At 40.5% G+C, this 21828-nt stretch overlaps 1 protein-coding gene across 1 annotated transcript; it reads right to left on the minus strand.

The window, feature by feature from the left end:
- Positions 1–517: 517 nt before the first annotated feature.
- Positions 518–2124, minus strand: ovca2 (OVCA2 serine hydrolase domain containing). The gene is made up of 2 exons (XM_080040447.1): positions 1764–2124; positions 518–1313 (listed from the first exon to the last, which is right to left on the minus strand). The coding sequence occupies exons 1-2, from the start codon at positions 1915–1917 to the stop codon at positions 784–786; spliced, it is 684 nt and encodes a 227-aa protein (XP_079896573.1). The 5' UTR covers positions 1918–2124; the 3' UTR covers positions 518–783.
- Between the last annotated feature and the right edge of the window lie 19704 nt (positions 2125–21828).

Below are 21828 nucleotides of genomic sequence, written 5' to 3' on the forward strand. Positions count from 1 at the left end.
CTGAAAGCGACACCATGGGTGCCATACCATCCATTGTGATATTCTGTTGTTGGAGAGAGCAAGTAGGGATGCAGCCAACAGGAGGGAGCTATGACAGAAAGCTTCAACTGCTGCGATGTAGACACCGGTAGAGGCACTTATGTTATGCCTGTCCAACTTTGTTTGTTTTTAGGAATTTAGGAAAACTCTGGCTCATTATCTCGATCGATTCTGAAATTCCAAAAACATTTAAGAAGCTCATAAACCAGGTGAAAGAAAGTTGAGAACTTCTCAATCACTAGTTCACAATGAATGCCCAGTCCGTGTGAGAGTACATGCAAGCTTTAGAAAGTGTGGTATGAATTTTATCATGACATGACGTGTCGGCAGCAATAGTTTGGTTTTAATAAAACTTTGGAGAAACGCCTTTATAAATGGTATTAATAACACTCATAACTTTGAATTTATTACACAGCTGATAAAGAGAAACAAAGACCAGAAAACAAAAAAAACATCTGTCACTTGCTTTATTGTTGTCTGTTAGAGGACACATTATCCCTGAGAAGGACAGAAGTCATTGTACTGTTTTGGATGGATCTGATCAGAGGGAGAAAAAAAAGAGCTTCCAGAGAACAGAGGATCATGACTCTGAACTTGATATTCTGCCTCTGGAATCAATTATGTTATAATGAGACTTCTTTTTCTTTTTCAGCCATTTCTGAGTGTTTTTTAGTCTTATTCACAGATTGTAGCTCTTAACTTAATCAGCACGGCACGACTGAGTGTCTGTGACTTGTGGTTTTCTCACTGGAACTTCTTGAGAAAGTCCTGGTAGGTTTGTCTGTGAGCAGATGCAGCAGGCACAAAATGGCCACCGGGATGCGTGAGGACCTCAGGGTCGTGGAAGGAAGGGAGGAGGTCCCTGCTCATGTTGTCAGGGATGACTCGGTCCTCCAGTCCAAACACGTGCAGGGAGGGGATCTGCAGAGGGGCCGAGTAGAATCTCTGGTGGTTTTTACAAGCACTGCGGAAACCAGCGACGAGGATGGCAAAGCGAAAGCCGAAGTCTGGCTCCAGTTTTTGCTCCTGAAGAGAGCACAGCATGGCCACAAAGGCCGCTCCCTGACTAAAGCCCAGGATACCGTCAAATGGACCTTGGACCTTGACGGCTTCTCTCACCACCGCCACGCTCGAGTCCAGCCCCAGGCTCTCCTCACACAGCTGCTGAGCGCTGAAACTCCGAGCCTGGATGTCAGAGAACCACCAGCCCTTGGGCTCCTCCTCCGCGTCACCCTCAGGACCCAGACCTGAACCGTTCTCCTTCTCCGGTGCCTCTAAAAGGACAGAGGAAGAAAGGGGTTATACTGCCGTGTTCAAATGAGCTTTCTTACTTCCTCTGAAACAGAATCTTTATATTTATAACATTGAGGCATTAATACAAACATTAATTATTTATTTTGTATTCAAACAGTGACTTTGTAGCATTAATATACGTTAGGAAATTAGAATCTGTATGACAAATGGCAGAAAGTTATCTTCACATCTGATTATCTTCTTATAGATTACAGTATGTGGCTGCAACTTAAAGTTCCTCGTAGCCACTTTTAGTAGCCTAGATCCATTTAGAGTAAAATGCAATGTAGAAAGCAGCTAGCCTCTATATAAAGGTACACACAGTGTGTTCTTATGTCCACCTTTGTGCTTTCAATTACATCAGAGTAGGTCGGTGCTTTTTACTTTCCCCATGAGTGCGTTGTGGGCAGGTGTGGAGGATGATGACCCACCTTCGCTGCTGGCTCGGGGCACACTGAGCGGTGCACTCACGTAAACGAGCTCCACGTGTTTCTTCAGCAGCTTCCGCAGAGCTCCCGTCTTCTCCCGGAAAGAGGTGCCGGTCTGACGGTAACCGTGGATGCAGAGGACCCGGAGAGGAGCCATTGACACTGACAGGTTAGCCTAGCCAGCTAACTCACAGAAGTTAGTTTCGGTTACAGGTCGGAGCGTAATGCTAATTGAGTCGTTGTCATACAGCACACTGCGTGTATGGGTTGTACAGAACATACAGCAGGATATTTCAATGACGACAATGTGTTTCTAAACTATTAAAATACCATGAATTCAGCAATTGTAGGACACTGACAGCTGCAGAAAGTTATCCGGAAAAAGTTAAAAGTAGCTTACTTCCGCTTGTTGTTTTCACAGTAAAACCCTTGCTTTGAAGTCGTCTTTAATGTTTCTGTGAAAATAATGTCAGAAAACCTTTAATTAAATGGTTATGGTTTATAACTGGAGTCTAAATGTCTTTTTAAAATTGTACTTGGTAAACGGTTATTTTGTTTTAAAAATGTAGCCTACACATTTAATCCGTTTAAGAAGGAAATATAATTCGCCTGATCTTCCAAAACGACATAAAAGACTCAAGACTGTAATTTATTAAATAATGCAAGTATTAGATGAATATAATGTTGGGTGGCCCCCTTTTTATTTTTACATGATCAAATATCAGATAGAAAGTATTCTTCATAAGATCAGTTCAGCATGTTGCCTTGATTCACGGATCGATTCAAATGTGTTGTGAAATGTAGGATGGCATGCTCCTAAGGCTCTGCTAAAATACTAGCGAGCAATGAATACTAATTACTAATAACCTCATTAGAATAAGGGAAAAAATAAACATGAGGTATAAAAGTTACAAAAATGTTTACAGTATATTAGTATTATGGATATTGTAATGTGGGTTATGCACTTTTTAAAAGTATATTTAAATGCTTATGCTGCAACTATAAAAATATATAAAAACATTTAATACAGTGATTTTTCATATTTCATGAGATGAAACTTCAGCGACTGCTGCACCAGAAAAAATGCCAGCTTTTTTGACAGCCCTTCACATCACACTACATCACTGCCTGCCTGCTCCACTTTCCTTCTGCAGCTCGTTTAACAGTCTGCCAAACATATGGCGCTCACACTGATGAAGCTGCAACCTTTCACACCAGCTACACGCTGCAATCTTGTGTTCCCTGAAGAGTTTTGGAACAAGATGATCCAAGAGTGTTCTATGGAGATATCATTTTACATGCCCTTTATGGTCCATTCACATTTTAGTGTTACATTCACATTAAAAGCAGATGCATTTCACTGTCTGACTGAGGCTTTCTAAAGGTAACAGTGTGTGCCTGGCATTTCTGGGCCAGAGAGATGGACACATTGCTACATGGTGTGAGGGTGACTTCTAAAGATACAGATGGGAATGACTCTCTCACTGTGAAATCTCAGACAGGCCAGGTGATACAAAGTAGCTGCTGTTTTAGCTACTGACTTAATTTTAATGCTAAATGCTTCTCCCAAAGGACTCAGTACAAAATGAAGACACAATCTTTGATCCAGATTGTTTTCTTCTTCAACAAAAGTATGCAGGTAATATTTCCAAATATGATGTTCTCTCTTAAGTAATGATGGGTATGGAGATGGTCCTAGGCGGTGACAGCCATAAAAGCCTAGTGGTCAAAAAGGGAAAATGGAGGGTGGAAGGAAATACGTTAGGTGCAAGTTTTTTTTAAATAATATTGCCTACCCTTTCCTCTTATCCCGGAGCATCCAATATACAGTAGGCTACACACACACACACACACACACACACACACACACACACACACACACACACACACACACACACACACACACACACACACACACACACACACACACACACACACACACACACACATACACACACACACACACACACACACACACACACACACACTCATTTTTTTGTTTTACACTTTACATGTCCTTTGAGCATTTGAGTGTTATGAAATAAGCTGTGGGTGAGGGTTTACCCAGCTGGGACTTAGTTATTGAGTAAGGAGGACAGTGATCGCTTGGTGGGTGGGACCTCGAGGCCAGGCAAGCTTCTGATTCACAGAGACTGTTTTCCACTGCTTCTGTCTCCTCTCAGGCTCTCCCTCAAAAAGCTATTGTTTTCCTTTGATGATGTTGCTCTAGTTTTCTTTTTAATTTACAGGCTGTCGGTTGGGTTTATTAAAGGTATTTTGTTGCTGAAAAAGGGATCGTATTGCCTCACCATGACGCATGCTAATTAGGTAGAATGAAAAAAATGAAAACAAACAAACCAAAAAAATCACACACCCAAGGGACAAGGTGGCTGTTGAAGTTCTTCAGCACTGGTGAAGAGCCATGTATCAGAGAGAGAGAGAGAGAGAAAAAGGGAGAGAAAAAGGGAGAGAGACGCACTCACACACACACACACACACACAGACACACACACACACACACACACACACACACACACACACACACACACACACACACACAAGCTGGTCCTCAGTACCGACTTTTTAATTCCTTACAGAATTGGCTGCTGCAACATATTACTACAAAAACAAACAAATCAAAAAAGTCACACACCCAAGGGACAAGGTGGCTGTTGAAGTTCTTCAGCACTGGTGAAGAGCCATGAGAGAGAGAGAGAGAGAGAGGGAGAGAGAGAGAGAGAGAGAGAGAGAGAGAGAGAGAGAGAGAGAGATAGAGAAAGGGAGAGAGACGCAGACACACACACACACACACACACACACACACACACACACACACACACAAACTGATCCTCAGTACCTTCTTTTTAATTCCTTCCAGAATTGGCTGCTGCAACATATTACTTCCCTGGCCGTCCCAGCTCGACTCTTAGACATTTCCTGTTGTTCAAAGCTCAGCATCCTGAGCCCTCATGTGGATCATAAAACAAAATGATATTACAACCTGCAGCATTACATAATTATAACATTACTATTAACTGAGGACATATCAAAATCAACATAACATACACACAACCCTAAGTATAAAATGTTAACATAATGCAGAATTAGTCTATGAATATAACGTAAGGCCATCATATGTACCAATATCCTTATTACTGAAGCCATATAGGTAAGCTTTGCACATTTCTTCATCTTTTTCTCTCTAGGTCTTTGAGTGAACTTTTAAGTTATTATTTTTTTATATGACATGTGTGTGGAATATTTCATTAAACAATTAGTAAAGAACCTTATACATGAGTTAAGACAATTATCATGTTTAAAAGATTGAGGCTATTGTTATGCTCTTTGTGATTTGCATTAGTATTGGTAGAATAACAAAGGGCAGAGGCACACAGTCTTTCTTAAGAAGAAGAGAGTGAGGTCTCCCTTCGTGTTTCACTGCAGTCCACAGGGGGGCAGTGGTGAACCATGAGTTCTGGGTTGCAGACCTCACACCTCCCTGGCAGCAAAATACTGCCAGCAAGCTGAAACTCTCTGTGTAAAGAAAAAAGAAAGAAATCCACAAAAACAAAAAAGATCCACAGAAAGGAATTATAGAGAATAATGATCAAGAGTGGGGTCATGCGTTAATGTTGTAATTAGGAAATTCAGAAAACAAGATGGTGATTCAAAATGAAAGCGCTCCAATCACAAACTGAAGATCCCTCCCCTATGGATTGGGAATTACTCTAATAATATAATCTTTACTGGTTCTCACTGGAGATATTGTTTTATGATATGGCCTTTTTCAGGGCCGACTTCAACCTCTTATCCGTCTCTAGCAGCGAGGAGATGGGAATGTGGGCTGCAGAGCTGTGTAGCTCCCAGAATCATGTATAGTTTTGTATAGGTTAAAACCGACTGTTTTATGGTCCAGATTAGCTCAGTCTGGTGTGTGTTTACTCCAGAATCTGGGAACGCACGGAATAAGTTAATGGCCACGGTCCCAACATGGTCAGTTAGTCCTCAGGAGAAGTCCCTTCCGGTGCTTCAAACCGGACACCCATCTTTAGCTAAATATTTCTGTAAATGCCCTCTTAAGGATAGGCTTGCAATAAGTTAGAATGGGAAGGGCATAGTTGTTGATTTTAATAGCCAATCAGCTTACGTAGACCCCAGGTTAAAAACAGCCACCAAACAGGTCTAGGGCAGGGTTTTTCCATCTGACAAGGAACTTTCTACTTAGCTAGTCCTCCGTATCTTCCTCTGTTTTAATTTGGCTAAAATACTTTGACTTTTCATTTGGCTTCGTTTGACTGCAGTGAGTTTTGTTGTTTTAAAATAAAGAGAATTGTTCCTTGGAAACCTCCTCGACTGCGTCACCTGTTTCTTCTTTCATCCCACTATACCACCAAACCCAGTAAGAGAATTAACAACACAGAGCCATATGCTGGTGTGGGGTGGCACTGCAGGATCTGATGCACACATGGTTCATGAGGACACACAGGTTTAGCTTCACAGACTGAACCAAAAACCCAAATGTGGTATGTGGTGTGTGAGTGTGTGTGTGTGTGTGCGTGCATTCATGCTCGCTCAGAGACAACCAAGTGTCCTGCAGGTTGCGTCCTCCAGTGGAAGATCTGTGCCGCTGTCCTCTGCAGTGACATTATTATAGACCCTGTCATTCTGACCTGCGATGGCTGAAGTCTGTGTGCTCATAAAGGTGGACAGAGAAGAGTATGACAAATGCCCTGTCTGCTGTGGGTCCCCGCTGGAGCTGGCAATGTAGGCCATACACAGTTCGAATGCCCTCGAAGAAAGGCAAATGGATTGGGGGGGGGGTGATATTTATGCTTATTCAAGGAGAGACCTCACTATGATTCTTATCTAGACAAGCGAAGTGCAAAGAAGGCGTAATAAAAGGCTGTTTTGTTGTTGTATCATTGAAAGCTGACAGGTTATCACGGGGTGAAGAAAAAGGGGACAGGTGAGGCAGCAGCACTTTGAGACATGTCATTTCCTTGTCAGTGTTACTACATTATTTGTTTTTACTGTGTATCCATCCTTGCATCACTTCATCTGAAGCATTTAAAAGGTGGAGTCAGCGATTCTGGAGAACGAAAATCAGTGAATACGATCGGCTACCTGTTCGTACTGTGTGTGTGCGCAAAAAAATAATCTTTTCATACACAGCCAAGGCTCTGTAAACTGGTATGTACACAAAGTATATGTTAGCACAGTGGCCCATCAAAGCTAGTAAAAAGCCAGTTTACTGAGCCTGAGGATTTTGTCACATTGAGTAGGAGAGCAAATCACAAACAACAATATTCACATGGGCATATGAGTGTTGTATTGTGACAGACTAGAAAAGAAGAAAACAAATGTAAACCTATCCTCAGTAAAGATAATTATTTCTCACATGTGGGAAGGAGACAATCTTGTCATCGACTGTGTCCTCTAGTGCATGTTTAAAAATGATGCACCAATGCATCAGAGTTTAAATTCACGGCCCGCTGCCTGATGCAGAGCTAGCAGAACTTCAGTGGATTGCGACTGAAGCTTTTGGTTGCAGGCTTTCATTAAGAAATAGATCAAAGAGATCAAATTGATAAAAGTCTTAGATGGGGGAGGGGGGCATGCTTGGGGTGTAAATGTTGTCACCAGCAGAAATGACATTTTATGATCAGACACATACTAGGAAATCAAACATTGAACAAAGGAAATCTCTCTCTTTACCCGCACACCATCATCCGCTTCATATGCTGCTCAATTATTCAATTTGATGTTACAGATTTATATATATTTTTTTTAAAGATTAGTTTTTGGCATATTTAATGCTTGATTGATAGTGCAGAGAGACAGAGATGAAATGGGGCAGAGAGGGAAATGACATGCAATGAATGAGTCTGATTTGAACCCTGGTCTGCTGTGAAGAGGACTGAGCTTCGAGGGGGAGCGCTCTAACCACAACACCACGAGCGCCCTATGTTATGGATATGTCAAATATCAATTAATAAAGTCCAACACCTGCCTATGTTATAAAGCATTAACCCATCCTGTCAGCAATAAGAACTATGACTGGAGCACATCCTTGCTGGTCTTCTTGAAAAAGGTGCCTCTGTTATGTACAACATTCAGAGAGACAAACGACCCCGCACCTGTGCTGAATTGTATATGAGGGCATTTGGGCTGTATAGAGAATTGTCAACAGTTCTTGGCAGAGGCGGCTGCAGCAAGATGAGTGTCCAGAGAAGGGGGAGAAGAGGAGGCACGGTGGAAATGGATGAAGATTGAAGACATGAACAGAGAGGTACTGTAGTGAAAACCTACATAGATATTCTCGTGGCCGAGTGGGCTTTGGTTCTTCACTAGCATAATAGTTACTTCTAAAAGGAGACATCTCACAGACTTCAAGGTAGACGCGGGAGCAGAAGAGTTGGTCTAACAGGATTCTTTATTAAAGGTTGACATCAGGGTTCAGGTAGTAGACAGCTTTTACTATAATCAACACAGGTGTTAACTATACGTTGCAATCATAACCTTCTCGTTCAGTTCTTATCTTTCCTACCTAGCCTATTCTCGACAATTGGGGGTATAGAGTTTCCATCAGCAGCCTTCCTTTTCCTCGGGCGTAAAGCGCAATTTCTAGTGAAAGTTCTCACCTTTATACTACGTCTGTGTCTGTGTGTCTGTGTGTGTGTGTGTGTGTGTGTGTGTGTGTGTGTGTGTGTGCATGTGTGTCTGTGGGTGACTGAGAGTGTGCATGTGTGTGCATGTGTGTGCATGTGTGTGTGTGTGTGTGTGTATGTTTGTGTATGTGTGTGTGTGTGTGTGTGTGTATGAGAGTGAGAGTGTAAGAATGTGCCTGTGTGCATGTGTGTGTCCGGGACAGATCTTACATCAAGCCTTATTAGCAATAGTGTGCTTTTAATAGAATCAGATGATAGTCTATTCGTAGCCAGGTCTTGCGATCGTGTTCCTATCTTCTGCTGTGTCTGTAGTTTGTGAGCCTCAAAGGTCATCCTGTCCTGAGTGCTGCTTGTGGCCTAAGTCAGTCTGACCTGTATGTGTTGTGGTGCAGTTATTGCTTAACTCAAACCTCACTAACTTCTCTTTAATATAACATAAATATGTTGGAAATCCCACAGTACTGTGTCAGTTGCTCTCAGAGAGACAATGGAGGAAGACATCCCTGTCCAACTTCTGGTGGAAGGTCTTGCAGTATTTCAACTGATTTGAGCAAATGGGAAACTTAATGGAGGTTCTCAGGAGAGGCAGAAAGAGAGAAAGTTACATGCTGTACTTTTGTCAAAATTTAGCTTGGAAACTTATCCTATCTCAACCCCAGCAAAGGTTTACCTGCAACAGCTCTGAGCTCAGGAAAAGTAAACTTGAATTTTTTATATTCGATAAATTCCAAATTAAAAGTTAATACTTTTAAGTTTATGCAAATCATCACTGTTCAGACATCTGTATCCCGCAGTTACCCTGCAGATTCCTTCGAGTCTACATGTTATTAAAAAGCCCATCTGGGACCTGGTAGTTAGGCGGGGGATGACAGCAACTGTTTAATAGGTGTGGTGTCTGGACCTGCTTCAAGAGAGTTCCCATATGAGAGTGTCTCTGCTTAGCGTCTCTGTTATTGTTTTCTTTTTCTATTGTTTATCCTTAAGGATAGGATTCTCGTTTTAGATAGGTGTCACATATAGGTCGAGCTAGTTGGGTTCACTAAAGGTCTTTTGCTGCTGTGAAAGCGCACACAAGGCGTACTGTTGTGTTGATGTGATGCACATGCCAATTAGGGAGAGTTAAAAACACAGCCAGGGGACAAGGCTGCTGTTGACGCTCTCCCTCACTGATGAGAAGCCACGAGTGGATCCCGCGGGAGGCAGAGGGAAAGACGGTGCAAATACGAGGGGCTGTGATAAAAAAAAATGAAGAAAGCGAGGAGGATACTCAGGTGTAATGTGGCCCTTCCATGTCACTGTGATTTATGAGGAACAGAAATATTATAATATTCCTGCTGCAAATCAGAGAGGTGGGAGCAAGAGGGTAGGGGAGTAAATAGTTTTAAAGTGTGTGTGTATGTGTGGGTCTGAGACAACTCAGGCAAGGAAGCAAAATATACATAAGCCTAAACCTAGAAGGAAGCTCTATCCAAACTATTTGAAAACACTTGCTGCTTCAACTCTACAAACTACACCTACATACATCCTCTGTATGCATCTAAATTTGTGTATTGTGCTTTTATGCACTCAGGCTTTTTCTCCAACATAGAATTGAAGCAATGTAAATGCTTAAATGCATATGATGTCTTTGCAGAGCTCCTATACTGTAACTGCGGGGGTCGACCTAAATTGATTTCTGCAGCAATGCCTCAACTCTGTCTTTTTTTTTTGCAATCGAGGATGAGTCACTTTTTTTTCTATTCTTTTTTTCTTGTGTGAGTGACAGCTGCAACTGTCCTCTGTGTGGTTCACCCATCTGTGCAAATCCAGCCAGAAAAATAGGTTCAAGTCCAGTTGGTGCCTAAAATTACATTACATACAGCCCCATGTACATGTGTCCCTTTATCTTGATGCAGCTTTAATACATTTTTATCACAGCGCAACATGCACTGAGAGAAAGGAGAGGAAAGTGTACAAAGACGGATAACCTTGAGAGACGGTTTGACGGTGTGACTCTCCATGTTTTTCCTCTTTGAAGTATTGCTCTGCTTCACCTCTTTGACACCCTTATTAAACCAATGAATGCACCAACACATGTCCCATCCTCTCAAAATAAATACACTGTATAACCCACCAGCTTGCTATGTTTGATTTATTACGCTCATACACAATACTTATGAGCGCCAAGTAAGTTCAACCATTTAAGCATGTGGCATTTCCATGATTTGACTCAAAAAACACAAATAAAATATGGATTATATTTCAAAATGAAACATTAGTACCGGTACAAACATCTGGAATTTTCCAAATGATCTCGGTTAATGAGAACACCAACAACAGTGAGATCAATCGATCATGCACTTTTGGCAGAACATTTAAATTTTTGGTATACCATACTCTACAGAAACTAATTTACACAGTGCGCTCTAGGGACCTCTAGTCAGCAAATACCCTCTAACCTGCATGCGTTTTGAAAACCTCATAGAAAACATATAGCAGGAAATTGTATATGTTCCCTTGACAGTTTTGTGTGTTTGCAGCAAATGATAAAGAGGGATGGGCTTGGATCTCCAGTTTAAGGAAAGGTGAAAATGTTCCCATAAAGTGACATGTCACTTTCGCTGCCGGGGACAAATAGTCGCTTAAGGGCCAGCCGGTCTGGACTCCCACTCGGTTGTGGTTTATGTGCCGCACTCCCATTCAGAGAAAACACGCACCAACACACACACACACACACACACACACACACACACACACACACACACAGAGAGAGAGAGAGAGAGAGAGAGAGAGAGAGAGAGAGAGAGAGAGAGAGAGAGAGAGAGAGACTGCAACTAATTCCACTACAAGCAGAACATTTACAACATTGCCTCCTGTCATTAGTGATGGATAATAGATGATGAGTAGGAGTGGGGCGGGGGAGTTCAGGGGCCAAACATCTCATAATAATGGCATGCAAAGTCAGAGAGCTGAGAGATGCGAGGAGTGATGCAGGAGGAGCAGAGTGAGATGAAATGAAAGGGGGCAGAGGGGGGATTAGCTACAGCTATTAGCAGCTTCCAGAGTAATCACACTCATTAGTTGCTATCAGATTGGGTTAGATGGTTATAAAACAAAAGAGAGTGAGGCAGGAAGAGAGCGAGAGCAAAGCCCTACTTTTTCTTTCACCGGTAAGACCAATGACAAACCGACACAGAACATAGTGACAAACGAGCCTGTTAAAACAAGTGTTGGAAGAGGTACCGCACTGTAAAAACACTCCATGGCAAGTAAGGGTCCTTGAATAAAAATTCATAGTAGATGTGTTGCCAGGTTCTAAGATCTCAGCGACTAAAAGTTGATGAGATGTTATTCCTGCAGCAAGGAATTATGGGTAAAACCATGCAAATAAGAATGATCCCCACTGAAAGACTGAAAGTGGTTTGACTCTAGGAAACGGGATCGGTGACTGATCACATCACTAGCGTTTTCTGCATTGTTCTTTGTTTCTGAGAGTACAAAGCTGCTGTTGCAGGAAAGTCTGGAGAGGCCGTGCATTCTGCCACCGCATATAGAGACGTTGCTTGGTTTTCATGAATAATTTTCACTCTGTCCAATAGTGCAGAAAACATATTGAGACATAGTGAGACAGGCAGAGGGGAAGAAAGAATCAGAGAACAAACAGTAGGATATGATAGAGATGTAGAGTGTGAGCTTGCAGTTACTAAATTTTAGCTTCACTTGTATTTGTTGATTGCTGCAGGTTTCTTTTTCACACTTTCCCTTGCCTGCCTTGGCTCCATACAGTCATACAGGTGTATTAGCTGAACTGGCTGTCATGGTTTTGGTAGTATAGGTGTTGATAATGATGAACTGCCATAATGAATGAAAAAAATTACATTTTATAACACGAGGTAGCTTGCAGCAGTAGCAGTGTAATGTGAGTTTACAAGTTCCCATGGATAGAATGCTGTTCCATGACTGGATGAAAACAAAAAAACTAAAGTCATGCACAGTTGAAGCAGAAGTAGAACTTTTATGTTTCACTGACTCAATTGTTAATTCTGTATTTAACTTAGAATTGCAATGCAAAAAAATGCAATTACCAACAGTTATTAACATTGTGCTATTGCAGCTTTTACTTTAGTGAAGGATCTAACTATTTCTTCCAGCTATGGAGACTTGACTCTAAAAACTTGGCTTGAGACTTGAAAGCAAAACATTCATATTTATTTGACCTGGTATTTCTGGCTACCATTTTAACCAGAACATTTTTAATAATTCTGCAGACTTATAAAGAATTGAGACCTTCCTAATTCCATTTTAGGCAGAAAGTCATTCATGAGTCAAACGTTGGAATTGGGCAAAAAATTTAATTATTAATTAAGAGACAAAGCAATTCACTTTAAGAAAAAGCTACTAAAAATACAAGATGAGAACGAGGAGAGGGAACAGGAAGGACTCTGGCCAGAGGAGGTTTGGCTTGTTTAACTGCAGCAGGTTTAAGCATTATATGCTCTACCCCTGACTCTGGACTTCATTTGGAGTGCTTTTGGTATCTATCTACAGTATAGTCACAGTGCACTTTTCCCAGAAAAAAGCACAGTGTTGATTACATTATATGTGATACGGATCTGGTGCTGGTGCCACTGGGTCAATAAGAAAAGGCTGAAGACAGCGTGCTCACTGCTCACTCAGCACTCCTCCTCTCTGTTCTTCAGAGTCTCCATACACTTAATTACACCTGATATGTGGTCCCCTCACTTCCACTCACCACTGTATGTCTCCCTGACACTCTCACTCTCTTACTTCAACCTTATTTGATATTCTCCTTACACTAATCCATTCATTGCCCGAAATCTGTCTTTTGCCTGCCACATATTGCTTTTGTATTTTATCCCCTCTTTACAGGGCCAACTGGGTCACTAATACACAAACGTATTGAGTTTTTTTATTATCCATGATATTGATGTCCTCATGACATCGATCAGACTGACAGACAAATCAGTGTGCTCTCAGCAGCAAAGGATATGGTATATCAAGTAAAATGAAATGGCTGAGACATTTTGGAGGAAGATAAGATAAGAAAATCAATACCACTCTCATATCTGTCCGAAACTTTTGGGAAATTGTTAGATTATCTTAGCATTAACACTGGAAGCCGGGGGAAACTAGCCTGGCTTTGTCAAGAAATACTACAGCACCCTTACCACAACATAGCGCCATCTTAGCTTGAGTGTGACTATCAAATCTCTAAAGATTTAGATACTATCCTCTCATGTAGCCCTATAGGCAATACGTACATTTGATTTACTAGATCTGCTACCAAAATATATTCTGTTCACAATCCAAACATTCTTGGGGATGTCTTCTTGTTTCGTTATCTTGAAAAAGCCATTTTATATATTTATTGTGTTGTACTATTTATGCAAAAGCATAAAGTCATAAGTTCATCAGGTTCTTCAGCTAAAACCCCAATTTATATAAATTCTTAACAAAATGTTTGGAACGAAAACATAGAGGATAGTGGGGAGATTATTAAGCATTTTGCTTGGTATTGCTTGCTTGTTATTTCCCAGTGGTATTGAGTTGAATTGAACCTTATTTGTATATTTTTCTACTTTTGAATTATTCATGAATCTTATTATTGCTAAAAGTGCTAAAGTGAAGACCATTATCTTATTATGTAGGAAGTTTTATACATGGAAAATTTCAATGTTAAGGATGAGCTGCACCATTTAAAACAATTTGTGAGACAGCACTACATTCTGGAAATATTAAGTACTTGCAGAGGAGGAGGTGGTGGGGGAGGCTAATTACTGGAGGCAGATGGGAGTTATGTGAGTTATAGTTTTTTGCTCTGGTCTGTAATATCTTTCTGTTTATGAGTAGAATAAATGTGAGGATAAGTGCGGGCCGAATGGTCTCTTGGCAAAGGCAGCGCTGCACTCTGTGGCGGGTGATGCGATGAACTCGATGGCAAATGTTTTCTTGCAGTTTTCATACCAGTAAAATAATTGTGTCGTCGAGTAGGCTGTTTTTTTGTTGCCGCTTCCAGCTTTTAGTAGTGGTGACACTGTATAGGCAGTGTTTCTACCAAGTGCTAAAAAAAGGCTTGAACAAATATAGCCACATGACAGGAGGGGAGGTAATAATACAAACATAAACTCAAAACAAACAAAAAAAATCCTCTGTGCAATTGTTTTTCAAGCTAAAAAGAAAAAACATGTCTGGGCTAGCACTGTGTTACATGTTCGCTCATTAAAATAAACATTGGCACTGCAGTTTATTTTGAGTCAATCCATCATAGCGTCCTGCTGCCATCGAGGCTCATGAGCGTAATAAGTGCTTTTTCATTTGCAGCTGAAAATAGTCCCCCACACATTCAGTATTCTGCATCCACAATGTCCAGCTATTTTAGGAAATTACATAACCTTCTTCAAGAATAAAATAATATAAGACTTACATTTTCAGTAGAAACAAATGGGCTGTAGTGGACAATGCTGTGAAATTTTAAAAATATTTGAAGGACTGACCAAAATAATGTTGTTGGTTTGGTCATGTCATGTGATCTGTTGACAGTAAAATATCACAGAATATCCTTTGAATTATGGTTACATTAACTTAGAATACGGCAAAATGATCTCTACTGATCCTGGTGGGAAAAGCATTGGAAACTAAAAGCTGTCTATGGTAAATTAATTGATGTCAGAGTTTGTATAATCTGTATAATCTGTCTCAGATGACTGAAACAACATTGACATATGAACTCTTCAATTGACATGGCTGACTTGTTATCAAAAGCACTTGCTCATTTACATATCAAGCTATTTTGGAGATATATTAACACTCACTTGGAGTCACATCTGGCTCTGCAGCTGCTAAAGGCTCCATATGTTCACCAGCTATAGTTGCTAACAGTGTCTGTCTTTTGTTTGGTGCTAAGCAGGTAGTGTACACAGCTTTGTCATTAAAAATAGCTTCCTGCTACAACCAACAACTAAGCTTTGAGTTATGGACCGGACGCCGGCACTTCATATTAAACATTGTCAACTAATACACTGTTTTTATTAAAAAAAATATCATTCACACAATTTAAAGGACACATCGATGTTAATTGAAGAAATATTAATGGATGTTTCCAGCCCATTAGGGTTTAGATTTACAATGTGTACGACTCAATTTGTCTCCTACAACCACTTAAATCACTCGCGCATGTTTTCAATGTGTGTGCAGAAGCATGTTTGTCCACATGTTTACACCTCAAGGTGAAGGCCAACAGGCTCTCCCACAGAGACCAACCGACCCCTATTGCTGTGAAGCTCCACAGAAAACACACCACTTTGTCTTCCCTCCCTCTCTCTCTCTCTCTCTCTCCCTCTCTCTCCGTATCCCATTTCCCCAAACCCTGTAAAACAAGATAGACAGCGATAAAATACAACAGGGAGAGAAAGATAAACGATAGCCCAAGTGAAAGATATGGATTGGAGAGATAAAATAACTCCTTCATTTGGGGTGAGTCTCAGAGGAATAACTGCAGTGTGTGGGCAGCTACTGCTGACGGTTTACAATACAGCCTATAGTTACAGCTTTATATAATGTATTGAACATTTCCATCTGCAACTTTGGCATTGTTCCCACTTTAATGGAAGTGCGACTGAGCTGTTCGACCCGCCGCAGAGGACCAAGTTGTATGGCGAGCTATTTAATATTGTCTTATCAACCTTTCTATTCATCTGGTTGAAAAAAAAATCTGATACCGCAATTTCAGGCCAATATATTATCCTTTGAAGTTTCTGGAATAAAAAACAGAAAGAGAAAATGAAAAGAAATAAAGACACTGAAGGAGTTTGTATGAAGTGGGAGTAGTAGCTACAGGAACTGAACAGTAATTGAAGATTGCACTCAGGCTGGAGTCCACACTGAGGTTAACAGTGAAATGTAGGAGAACCAAGCTACAAATTTGCTGTGGTTATCAACATGGGGGTCGATACGGCTCATCATGTTACCCTTCAGAGGCAAAAGGGGAGATGGGAGATGGGGCTGCATCATGCTTTGGGTCGAGTGTTCGGATGTGTGTTTTTGTGTGTGTCTGTGTGTGTATGTGTGTGGTCGGTCGGGAACTGCGGCAAATGAAGCAGTAGGAAAAAGGAGTACAAGTGTTTGAAGAGGGCGAGCGAAAGCAGCAGGAGTGGACCTTTCGGCTGAAAAGGTCGTCCAAATAGATCAAACTTTTCGGGCTAATCAAAGAGGAACGGCGCGTATACTAATCGGCTGGTCAGAAGGTCGAGAAAGGTCACGTAAAGGCTATAGAGGTCAAAGCAGCCAGGCACCCATCACCTGTCCATCATCTCCCCCAAAATGACCTATCCTTGCAAGGTGAGCAAGAGAGCGAGACAGAGAGAGGAGTTATTAACGTCTCTGTGTTGCATATAGATTTGGCTTGTAGGTGAGACTAACCCAACATTTACTGAGAAGAGACACCGCTCGCCCAGTCAAGGAAAGAAATTAGCCTCACCGGAGCAGATAACAAGAAAGGAAGCAAGTCATTTATAGCAGCGGTGCAGGGATGCTGGGGAGACACATGGGAGGGCAGAGGCAAGAAAAAAAATGTTTGCAATTACACAAATCCAGAGCACAGTCTGCACTCAGATAACTGCTGGTGGAAAAATAGGACTGAATAGGGCATATTGTCTTATATCGACTAATATATATAATAGAAAAGATCCACAGGAACATAACAAACTGCCTTTTGCTGGAACAGAAGGAACCTTATGTTAAATGGACAAAGTGAGACAATGGTTGACATTGATTAAAATCTCAAAACAGGATCCCTGATGAACCCTTTCACCTCTTTATCAATACAATTGGAAACATCCCTGTATTTACTGAAGATTTCTATTATTTAACCAGCCCACCAACCAGTGTTTATCATGGAATACAATCCAGGCACAATGGTTGGTCACCTGCCAGAATTGTAACTTAGTAGAAGCGACTAAACAACATTTGGCAGGTGCATCGCTGGATGGACAGATGGTGGGAGACCCATGCTGACATCAATACTGGGAGAAAGAATCACATTAAGCCAGAAGATTTCAGAGACAGGAGTCAGAATTAGTCTGGAGATTTTATTTAGATAGAAAATAGCAGCTGATAGGAGGTGTGGATGTTATGAATAAATGGATGAGATGATCTGTTTGTTTGTATATAATAACAAGTACTTTTTTTAAAGGCTGATGTTCAGCTGTCAGTTATACCAAGCAGTGGATGTTTAAATATATGTGCACCAGACGCTTCAAGGCTCAACATCACACTTACTGCATACCAGTCAGTACTGCTGGACAGTTAGCAAACTTTTTGACACCTCAGAGTCATTTAATACTGAGCATCAATACTGGACTGTCCGAATATAGTGTGACTACCGCAGACTGAATATATGCCATTAGAGATATTGCATTACTCTAGTAAATCTTAAAATTCCTTCATCAGCTTAATTTCATAAAAAATGTATTCTAATAGGGCCCAAAAGCCCATTACTTTGAAGTATAAAATTGATGTATTAAGCCGAGTATCCAGTACCCATACAAATCACTTCCCCTTCCTCATTTGCTCCCAATGAGCTGCTGAACTTGTACAACATTATAGCTTGGACAATGGGAAGTTTAATTTTACACATTTAAATGACCTTATAATGCTGAGTATGATTCCATATATATGTTAGAATTATAAAGGAACCGAGCACACATTTTATTAGGACACTTAATTGATGAACACATTAATCTCACTGTAGCAAAATACAAAATCAATATATCATGCAGATCTTTGCTTTACATAGGCCCATGTTTTATACAAGAGTACTTGTAATACTATTTACAGAATAATCTGATGCATTGACTAGCCATTTAAAATAGTTTGAATTTGTTTGAACTGTCTGAAGAAACAAGGAGGAGTATGAAATACACAGAGCCCATGTTTAATGACATTTGAGAATTGACTGGAACACCGGAGAATTAACTGCAACGCTAGACAAAAGTTATGTACTCCGCTTCTTGTAAAATAATTATAACTTTTGCTTATGTGATTTTTCAAGCCCAAAATATGAAAACGCTGAGGGTGTCTTGACTTGTGTGAAAGATGAATTGCTCCTCACATTTTATGGTTGTTTAATCAGACGCAATCATATCATTCTGCAATGATTCAAGTCAGAACAAAACAAAACTCAGCAAACTGCTTGTATTATTATTTTTTCAGTCACAATTTATTGTTGTTGTTGAAAGGAGAGTTGCTTGCCTACAGTATTTAGAGCTTGGCAACTATTTAAAAAAAAAAGATGTTAAAGTGAAATTAAATCTGATGTTATGAATTGATACACATTTTCATTTTTACATTTCAGAGTGGAATTAACATTATAGTAGCAGATAGTACAACTGTGCCACTGTATACTGAATTAATAAAGATGTATGTTAAACATGTCCACTGTATCATATTGCATTATAGAGACACTTTATGTTGATTGTAGCTTTATCACTGGGAAGCAGGTCTACTTAAATAATAGAATATGGGAAAGAGTAATCCAATGGCTGTGGAAATTGGAAATGGAAAGGGAAATGGGTTCGAAAGAGAAGGCAAAACATACAGTATAACAGTATATAGAGGAAGGGAAAGAATTGTTACAGAAATCACGAAAACTCAGCAAAAGAGGTGATATAGGGAGGGGAAGAAAACAGTGTGGGACTAATGATATTATCTTTGACTAATGAGAAGGAACATTTTGTGGATTATAAGACCTCCAGGGCAGGGGAGACATTTTAGACGCATTTTTTTTTTTGGATTGTCCATCCGTCCTTCCGACCGTCTCTGCCATTCTTGTGGGCACAATATCTCATGAACAATTTGAGGGATTTTCTTCAAACTTTGCACGAATGTCCACTCTAATTCAAGAATGAAGCGATTAGATTTCTGAGGTCAAAGGTCAAGGTCACTGCGACCTCATACCTTATGAACGCAATATCTCAGGGACACTTTGAGGGATTTTCGGTAAATTTCTCACAAACTCACACTTTGATTTGAGGATAAACTGATAACATTATGGAGGTATTTTAAACTGAATTTCTCAAGAACACAGGGATTTTCTTCAAAGTTTGCTTTAATGTTGACTGACTCAAAGATGAACTGAATAGATTTTGGAGGTCAAAGGTCATTACATATTGTCAGGTCACATTGAACTTGTACCATAATGCAGCTTCTTAGGCGCTTTAACTTCTTTAGAGCATTGCCTACCACCACTCTACGTTCACTATTCTGCAATTGTATGCCTCGCGATTAGATATATCTGCAGAAGTCAGGCAGCAAGACTCCACAGCCATGCTAGCAGGTCCGTGAGGCTGCTAACATGCTGATGTTAAGCCGGTATAATATTTACCATGTTCAACATGTTAGTTTAGCATGTTGGCATGCCAACCACAGTTAATTAGCACTCAACACAAAGTACAGAGGGTGATGGGAATGTCATTCGTTTTCCAAGTCATAAACTAGTAAACTAAGTAACCTACCAAGTGTCGGAATTAAAAATTTGGCCTCAAAGATGGTGCCATGCTTTTGGGACCATGCACTTCTGTACCAAATTGAATGGCAATCTATCCAATAGTTGTTTAGATATTTCAGAGTGGTGGACCTTCTACAGCATGCTAACATAATAGCGAAATTAGCCGCTCAAAACCCAGATGTTGATTCTCTGGAGGGGGCACATGTTGGACTTACATTTGTCACATTGGAAACACAACTGAAAATAAATGTTTATGTTGCTCCATGTCTGCTAGACATGTAAGGAGAGATGCCATGTTTTCATCTTGTTCTTAATTAAAGTGCTCCCCCCAAAAAATAAATAAATACATATTGTTGTTTTTTATTTATGTAAATGTAACTTTAACCTTCATGTTTTTAGTCTAAATGAACTAGATGCTGAGGCCCACTTTCCTCTGCCGTGTACCACTGAAGGCCTTCCTTGCTTTTAAAATTGACAGCATATACACTATAATATCTTGCCTCTTATTTCAATTCAGTTTTTCACCCTAGGAAAGCTTGTTATTGTGTTGTTTTTTCGATCAAAATGTGGCAGATTTGGAGATTGCTTTTTTGGCATGGAAGAGACAGATGCTGTCTGTTGAGGGGACAGCCTTGTTCTATTTGGTGACATCCACAGAGATTTTCTCTCAACCCTCACTTTGTGTGCTCAGTGGATGCTGAGCACACATCAGGATTCAAAGGAAATCCCAGAGGTAATTGTAGATATCTTTTACCCCTTGCATGTGTGTTAAAAAGAAGTACTTGTGTCCTACACCAATATACACCATATTTTTTCTTCCTTTTTTGACAAAGCTTATCTAAATATGTAGAAAAAGACTTTATGGACAGTCCAAAGAAGGAAGTGGACATAAACTGATGAAATAAAGCAACAGCACATCCACCTACATAGTCTGCTCATACAGACATATTCACCTCTACATACAGTACACCCATTCCCAAACTCAAAACCACATGCTCCCAAGTAGTCCCGAACACTTGCAAACTGTTGTACTTTACTTGAGTATCTGCTTTTTTTGGAAACTTACTGTATGACTTTCCCTCCACTACATTTCGAAGACAAAAATTGCTTTTGACTCCACTGCATTCCTAGGAAGCTTGTCATTACTTGTTACTTTCAGGCCTAGCAAAGCTATAAAGTCAGCTGTTGATTTTTTAATTTTCTAAAATGCAATAGGCCACACATAGCATTCGAATGCCGTCATATGACACACATATGTGTCACTTCACTCCTCAGTTTGATACCGTTATGCCTTTGCCTATATCAAGCAACAATGTTCATTGTACTTCTGAATTCATTGTTCATTGCGAGAGGTGCAAACTGAATAAAAAGAGAAAGAGAGAGGGTAGATATTCAATTCTAAAAGCTTTACTGTCACAGTTTAAACGAGATAAAAGCACTCATGAGCAACAGTGACAGACACTAAGTGAGTGGGAGCAGGCGGATGGGGGAGGGGGGGCACACAGACTGGACAACAGGGACAAACCTGGCAGCAAGGGAGAAGGCAGGATGTGTCAGATCAGCGCACAAAATGAGATGAAAGGTGCACTTTCTGCTCCACGGACGCAAAATGCGACACATAAAGGGTGCTTATTCTTCACAAAAATGTAAATGATAGAATTATATCTCTTCTGTTCTGACCAAATCTAAATGTGACGCTCCAGGGAAAGAAAAACCTCCCCAGAGACAGCTAAATATATCAGCGCATTCAACAACCAAAGAGAAACAAAAAAAACACCACAGTAATTACTTTGTCAGCATTTGCTTGTTTGGTTACTGTTTTCACGAGTCCTCCTCACATGATTGCAATGATTTTTTTGCACTGTTGCACGTGATGTTCGTCTCCACGCAAGCGCAC

The sequence above is a fragment of the Ammodytes marinus genome, assembly GCF_949987685.1.
Source record: "Ammodytes marinus genome assembly, chromosome: 14".
NCBI classification, from domain to species: domain Eukaryota; kingdom Metazoa; phylum Chordata; class Actinopteri; order Uranoscopiformes; family Ammodytidae; genus Ammodytes; species Ammodytes marinus.